Source organism: Malus domestica, chromosome 10, assembly GCF_042453785.1.
Source record: "Malus domestica chromosome 10, GDT2T_hap1".
In the NCBI taxonomy this organism is placed as follows: domain Eukaryota; kingdom Viridiplantae; phylum Streptophyta; class Magnoliopsida; order Rosales; family Rosaceae; genus Malus; species Malus domestica.
In genome coordinates this window covers 95,998-104,236 of record NC_091670.1, presented here as the reverse complement: position 1 = coordinate 104,236, position 8,239 = coordinate 95,998, and the positions used below count along the sequence as shown (strand labels likewise).

The following is an 8,239-nucleotide window of genomic DNA, read 5'->3' as shown; positions in this document are numbered from 1 at the left end:
ATTAGTTAGGATTTTGTTCAACAATGCAGGGTCGGAGGGATTTTGATAGTTGAAGAAGATAAATAATATGTTAAAAATGATTTGGGTGTATTTATATATTTTTTATTTTTTTTAAACCTAATAAGGTCAAAATTGCCATTGTATAGTAGGGTAAATAAATTATTTAATATTAAATTTTAATGTGTGATGTATTCAACATTTTGTGGAGTGCTAATATAAAAAGCCTAAATAATAAGAATAGTAATTTTGAATTATTTAAAGAAAAACCTAAATGGAAATCATGTTGAGTAGAGAAGAGAGTCCAGAAGACGCGCCAACGGTAGAGCGTGTGTGAATTTGGTACAATAATGCGAAGAGGTGGGGCTAGCTGTGTATATAATTCATGTCCGTATTATGAGAGGGCTTTCCTCTTTTTTTCCAACTTTTGCTTTTTTCGCCCTCTCTCTAGTTTCCTCTCCTCTTTTCTTTTTGTTGATCTCTGACCCAATTGTCTGTCTGTGTGCTATCAATACCCTCACCACCACCACCACCAAGTTTACCATCGAAATCTCAAACAAGATCCCTCTTCTTCTTCTTCTTCTTCTTGTACCAGCAGCAGCTACTAGGGCTAGAGCTAGATCTACTAGTAGTGTAGGGCATGCCAATTAGTGGTAGCTAGCTAGATATCTAGGACTCTCTTCTTACTAGTAACACCAACACCACCGCACAGGATTTCCAAGATACCGACCGAGAGCTGATATCATCATATCGTTCGCGATCAATCGAGAATTGAAGATGACTCCAGCTAATCTGGCAGGGCAGTTTGGCGACACGACTTACACCAAGGTGTTTGTTGGCGGGTTGGCATGGGAAACCCAGAAGGAAACCATGAAGAAATACTTTGAACAGTTTGGTGACATCTTGGAGGCTGTTGTTATCACTGATAAGGCCACTGGGAGATCTAAGGGCTACGGATTTGTATGCACTTTCCCTTTCATGTCATGCAATATATTGTATATAGCGTTTTTAGCTAGCTAGTTAGATAGATCTTGAAATAAATGAAAGATCTGCATATATGTATTTTACTATTTTGATTATATATATATATATATGTAGGTAACTTTTCGCGAAGCCGAAGCTGCGATGAGGGCTTGTGTGGATGCTGCTCCCGTGATTGATGGGAGGAGGGCTAACTGCAACCTTGCTTCTCTCGGTGTTCAGAGATCCAAGCCTTCAACTCCAAAGCATGGTAGTATTCTATTTCTTTGCTTTTATTTTCTTTAGGTTCTCATCCTCTTTTTATTTTGGCTTTTTATTTAAAATGATTCCTGAAATTTGCATCATCCATCATTTTGGTCTCTGATATTTAAAATCAATAGAAGTAGTTCCTGAGATTGTCCACAATTCATGATATTGGTCATTCGGTTAAAAACTCCGTTAAGTGTCCTGGAACTCTTGGTCGGAAGTTTGGGCAATTTTCAAAACTTCGTAACTCAATCGTTTCTTAACCAAATTCGACCCATAATGTATCAAAATGAAGATAGAAAAATATAGAATAAGATTATACCTATTTAAAAGCCTAATGGTTGCTGGATATGGCCTGAAAATAGTCTGAAAAGTGACTGGTTCGCGGGAAAACTGGAAAATTTGCTGGAAACCGGGTAAACTTTAAACGTTTATAACTTCTTCAATACTCAACGAAATCGAGTGATTCAAAAACGAAAATCATACTTCTTGATGAGACGAAGATAATGGTACCTTTTTTGAAGGTTAACTCACCGTAGTTGGTCAGAAAATGGCTCGAAAGTGGCTAACCATTTTCTAGTTAGCCACTTTCGAGCAGTTTTTCGGCTAAACCACGGTGAGTTAGTAGTCAAGAAAGATACCATTCTCTTCGTCTCGTCGAGAAGTATGATTTTCGTTTTTGAATTACTCGATTTCGTTGACTATTGAAGAAGTTATGAATATTTAAAGTTTACCCAGTTTCCGGTGAGTTTTTCAAATTTTTCACAGACCAGTCACCTTTCAGGCTATTTTCCGGCCATCTTCGGCAACCACTGGGCTTCCAAATAGGTATAATCTTATTCTACACTTTTTTATCTTCATTTTTGTATATTATGGGTCAAATTTGGTTAAGAAACGCTTGATTTACGAAACTTTGAAAATTGCTCAAACTTCTGGCCAAGAGCTCCGGGACACTTAACGGAAAGACCAAAATTATAGATGGTGGACAATTTCAGGGATCATTTCTATTGATTTTAGATTTCATGAACCATTTCTATTGATTATGTATTCAGGTACCATTTTGTATAAAAAACCTTTTATTTTATCATTAATTGAAACCTTATTTTTTTATTTTTGGTTAAGGTCTTTTGACTTTTGTGCATGTCCTTATTTGAATTTTAAATTAATTACATGTCATATGTCAATTTCAAAAATAAAAAAACTTATTAATCATTTTAGTATTTTCATATATTTCTATTTTTAATTTGTATCATTTTATAAATTTATACCAATATTCTTTTTAGTTTTAATTTGTACCCATAACTTTAAATTTAATCTATACCTAGATTTTTTAATTTATTTTGTACCCATATTTTTTTGGCTGAATGTACCCATACTAATTACATGTATTTATTTTATGTTTTAAAATATATCAAAAAATTTTCAAATTTAATAATTACGTCGGTACCTTATTTTTTTTGCTAAAACTATGTGAAGAACAATATATTATACTCTATTTTTTATTTTTATGTCAGTATTATATTTAAAATATTATTTCAATTTGTTAAATTTCATAATTTGTAGAATATTGATTGCATAAATGCAGGAGCTAAATTACTTAAATGATGCTAGGGACCTTAATCAAACTTTTTAAACAAAATGACCTTATTAATTTCATAAATTCCTTAAATGATGCTAAGGACTTGAAACTTTTAAATTTCATAATTTGTAGAATATTTAAAATACTATTAGATTGACAAAAGACCAGAACCAAAATGACCTTATCAATTTCCTCAATACCTCATTTCTTCTTTAATTAATCTCTAATCTGTATAATTAAGGTAACATAGGTTTTACTTACAAAAGCTTCATCATGAACTAATCTTGCGTTTTCACGTGAACACACATATACATATCTTCTAATTAAGATACTTTAACTGATTATTTATATTACCATTAGTTCTTACATATTAACTTGGTGACGCAGCCAACAGCCTTCAGAGTTTTGGATATTCCTCACTAATTATCATTTATGTTCTCTAGAAAGAGGTTATTGAATATATATATATATATATATTGGATTGTGGTCCGAAAAATATTCTTCTTTGAGGAAAATTCTTTTCGCAGTGAAATATATGCAATAATGCAATTTAGATATTCCTCAACTAAGGATTAAGTTTATTTCTACATTTTTTTTTAATTTAAATTGGATCAATATCGAACAAGTCCAATATGAATATCTCATGTGCTTTTTGCAAAAATAGGTGGATAATATAAATACAGGCCCTTTAGGTAAAGGAATTTCTATTTTTTGAAAAAAATGAGAATTAGGTGTGCGGCCTACTTCACATCGAATTTCAACAATCTGAATCGTCTATTTTGTAAGTCTCGATTCATGGATTATCCTTGCAAAAATCAATTCAATCAGAAACCATTTGCCTATTTAATTATCAAGATCAATTTCATTGTTTCTTATATAATAAAGTATTCATTCATTTTTTTGAACCTAATTAGATGTCTTAAATATTTCCGATTTGGCTAATATTTTGCAAGGATGATCTATGAGGTACAACTTGAAAAATAAACGGTTCGGATTGTTAAAGTTCGATGTGGTGTGGACCCTACAACTAATCCCCATTTTTATAAAAAAAAATGGGGATCCTTCCCTTAAGGGCTTCCAATATATATATATATATATAAATAATTGGTGTTATGGTAGCTCAAATTTACATAGCTACCATTCTAAAGCAAGATCGACATATTTGGAACCATATTTCCATGCTCTTCTTAATTTGAAATTGTTTCAAGCATAGATATATATACTCATCCTTTCATGCAATATTCTTCCCCTTCTTCTGATTATTATTATCATTAGATTAATGTTAATGCAATTTTGTGTATATTATTTTAGAAGAGAAATAATGTTGATACTTATATATGCAGTACTAGTAGTAGAGATGTCTTTAATTTGTAGAGTGATGTATAATCAAAGTTACTTGGAAATATATAAGAGATTAATTGGGGAATGATGGGCAGGTGGAGGGGGGGGAGGCAGGAGCTTTGGGAGGGTAATGGGGCCATTCCAAACAGGGTTTGGAGGAGTGGGATCAGCTTTTCCCTCTGCGGCAACCTTCCCTCATTATGCCATCCAACAAGGGATACCTTACAATCTTTATGGGTATGTATGACAATTGACCATTTATTGACCATTTGACCATCTCCATCATCAAATATAATATTGGGTTACCTTACAATCTTTATTTTTGGATTACTGGGATTTTTTTGGATGTTCTGAATTACTTATATTTTAAATATTTTAATAGTTAGATTTTTATTTATAAACACAAAAATTAAGATAAAATAGTTAAAATATTTGGAATCATCGGTATTCCGGAGCAGTCAATAATTTTTTATGGGTAACTATATATGCATGTGTTGATGATGAAGATGCTTTATATGTTGGATCCTCATCCATCTCTGCTAGCTGTATGAATACGTGTGTGTGTGTGTGTGTATGATAAGCAGCACGTGCTTTGCCAACTCATGGACTTCCACCACCCAGCCTCAACATCCTCATTAAAGTAGCCCTTTTTTTTATGACCAAAAAAAAAAAGTAGCCCTTTTTTTTTAAAACATTCAAGTAGCCCCACTATATATGCATCAAAATTCTGTCAAAATTCACCAGCACGATAATCTCTCTCTCCACCACATGATCAACATCAAAATTCATTCCCTTTTGGCATGGTTGTGAGATTCCCCCACCCCAAAAAAACACACTGGCAATAACATAGTACACAATATATATGCACCGCGCAAGCTTGTGCTTTTACATTTGAACCTCATGCATGCATGCATATATATATGACATGCATCTTGTATCAGCAATCTCTCATGAGCGCATTGCATTCGCAACCTTAATTAACCATTCATTGACATGAATTGTTTTTAACATGCATGCATCATGTTTTACACAACCATGTATAACGCATAAGTAATTTACATATTCGATTGAATTCGAATCGATATTGTCTTGTCTAATATATGCTGACTGACTTGTAACTCTTTCCGTTTCGATCAGGTACTCTTCATACTCGCCAGACTACACTTATCCTACGGTTTGTACAATCTTCTCCTTTTTATATTATATTATTTCCTTAATTAATTTGTATTTTCATTTCTTAGCACTTTTTCAAATATTTCCTCTAAAACATTTTACCCACTTGGTTTTCTCGTATTCCCTTTCTATAATGAAACATTCTACCTTTGCTTCTTTATAGGCATGCACTTTACTCTTCCAACAGCGTCCATATTACGTAGGGAATGTTTTTTTCAACCACTCTAAAGTGATAGTGATGTTTATCACTCTATTTATCACTATTAGATCATTTTAAATTTTGAGATCTGTGTAGTAGATAGATACAAATTTTAAAATTTAAACTTGTTCAACGGTGATAAATATGGTGGTAAACATTATCACCAGTTAAGGGTGGTGAGCAAAAAATGCACCTATTACGTAAGGGTAAGAGGAAAGGGGACCAACCAACACATATATGCATGGCATGTCTTGGCAATTCCATGTATGCGATGCCAAGTTGTGAAAAATAATTTAACTTCTTTAACTATTCCCATCAACCAAACTCTTTTTTTTTTTACCTTGATTAATATACACCCGTGTTCCGCGTTCCAACTTGGTAAGTAGGCTTTCACTATAATCTACACCAAATAGTGCACACAAAAGAACAGGAAGGGAAGAAAGTGAAAAACAAGACCAAATATGAAAGTAAAAATGGGGAACCCACATGTACAGACTCCAGTTCCACGAGACCTCCTGAGTTTAAATACGCAGTTATATTCCTCGCGTTTACCGATAAAAAAAACATTTTTTTTTCTTTCTAGATATGTACTATATATACCTAAGTAATTGTACTTGAATTTAATGTAAGGTAATTATGTATTAAATTAACTAACTCGTATAAGTAAGTGATGGTTTGTGTTTTGTGCAATGTGTATATATATTTTTCAGAACTACTATGGTTTGTATGGAGGGGCAGCAGGCCAGTATCCTATGTACGGAACAAGCCCTGCAACTGGGATGGTGGCCGGAGCAGCAGCGGCGGCGGCGGCATTTTACCCCTATCTTTCATATGGATCAGAAGGGAATGGAGGAGCCGCAGCAGGTGCGTATGGTAGCTCAGGTGTGCCGAGCTATGCAACTGGTGTCCAATACCCCCACCAGCAGCAGCAGCTTTTTCAGTATTCGACCATGAATTCAAGTGGAGTTGGAGGCTACCAGCACTATGGTCCTCCCATTTCTCTTGCGCCCTCGCCCGCCTTGCAGTCACCAGGTAATTACGTGAATTTGTTTTTTGTTAGATCGATATGAGAGTAATTTCTTTTTGTTTATCCTTTTTACCCCACTTAGTGGGAAAAAGCTTTGTTGTTGTTGTTGCTGATATGAGAGTAATTTCTTGACTTTTAACTAGTTAATCTTGGTTGAGATGGATGGAGACACTAATATCTTTGACAGTGTGTTTTGCTGTGCCACAGGCGTAACCGTGGCCCTTCCTGCACCAATTCCTCATCGCTAGTTCATCCGAAAGTGCGTGCGTGCATGCATGGCTTCAATTTATTTGAAACTCGATTCCACCCTCATCGGCTGCAAATGCTTCTGAGTTTTCAGCAACCTCTGGCCTAACCATGGTTCACTTCTCCATCTCTCTCTCTCTCGCCGTCTAACACACAATTAATTAGCCCAAGCAATTGGCATTTGAGCTAATTAATTTGCACACATACAAAGTCTCCCAAAGGGGCTACATGAAATCATTCCATCTCCACAATTGGCTGGGGTACGTAGGTACGCGCATCTCATGCATACTCATGCATTTCATTTTCCCCTTGAAGAGTTCCTTTGAAGAGGAACTAAAGCATCCTTTTAAACACCAACTCAGGCTACTGGGTTTAGCCAAGTTGGAAAATAGTTTTCGTTGTTTACCTTAAAATTCTTAGCCCTGGAGAGGCTGAGGCAACAAAAGAAAAATGTAACTTTTGGCCCAGGAAGGCTAAAGAAATGCATAAAATGGCTTGCGAATATTGTAAATTCAAAACAAATAGCAAGCCCCTCACTTTTGAAAATTTTCAATCCAAAAATGTTTAATCCCTCAATCTTCAGCTAATCAATCACCTCAAACAAAAAGAGGCGCGCAATTTTGGGGAAAAAAACATGGGCATGGAATGCCCCAGTTGTTTTGGCTGTTAGCAACTAGTCTTAGGATTTTGAAACTAGCTAGGAGCAGTGATGTTTCTATAAAGCTTTACCTAGTTTTTGTCAACTTTCACATAATATGTGTCTAACCAACCAACGTTGGATCTTTTTTCCTTTAGGGTAAAGGGAAGAAAATCCCTAACTCTTGTTCGTTTCTTGTAAATTCATCAAGTGTGGCTAAACTATTGGAGTTTTAGCCCCATTTCACTAATTTAATTTTAGGAGGGATAGTTTTTAGCATTAGCTTTTAGCTATAGCTGGTACAAATCTCATCATCCTTTTGAGCACTCCACTAATGGGTGTGGAGCTCAAAAGCATCTGCATGTAATCCTCGGGAGATATTTTGGTTCCCTTGGGTTCTTCTCCACTAACGCACCAACCATGGTTAGGACTTAGGGCTTCCTTACTCTTCTCTCTCTCTCTCTCTCTCTCTCTCTCTCTCTCTCTCTCTCTCTCTCATGTTCATCTACTACTTGGAAATGGACCTTGATACCCTTTTAATTATGTGTAAGTCTATGCTTTGGATTGTAATTAGGGATCCTATTAAGGACAGTTATGATTCATTCTCCATCGCTGCTGGTTGAGAATGGATATGCTACTCACTACTATGCTTTAAATTGAGACTTTTTTGTTTAATATTCTGATGATGATATTAATTGAGACTTTTAATTGCTTAATTCTTCTGAAGTTCAAAATTTTGGCAGTCAACAGAGGAAATATTGTAACTTTCTCAAAATTAATTAAACATGACCATCAATACCGTGAATTGATGGT

The 8,239-nt window shown here is 34.8% G+C and overlaps 1 protein-coding gene across 2 annotated transcripts; it reads left to right on the top strand.

The window, feature by feature from the left end:
- Positions 1–399: 399 nt before the first annotated feature.
- On the top strand, positions 400–8,142 carry LOC103454050 (uncharacterized). Of its 2 annotated transcripts, none has more exons than XM_008393635.4 (6): positions 400–957; positions 1,096–1,228; positions 4,240–4,381; positions 5,282–5,318; positions 6,227–6,548; positions 6,751–8,142. In XM_008393635.4, exons 1-6 carry the CDS (start codon positions 775–777, stop codon positions 6,789–6,791), a joined length of 858 nt encoding a protein of 285 aa, XP_008391857.1. In that variant the 5' UTR covers positions 400–774; the 3' UTR covers positions 6,792–8,142. The 2 variants fall into 2 exon arrangements, with proteins under 2 accessions (XP_008391857.1, XP_008391858.1); XM_008393636.4 differs by having other exon boundaries at positions 6,731–8,142.
- Positions 8,143–8,239: the final 97 nt, after the last annotated feature.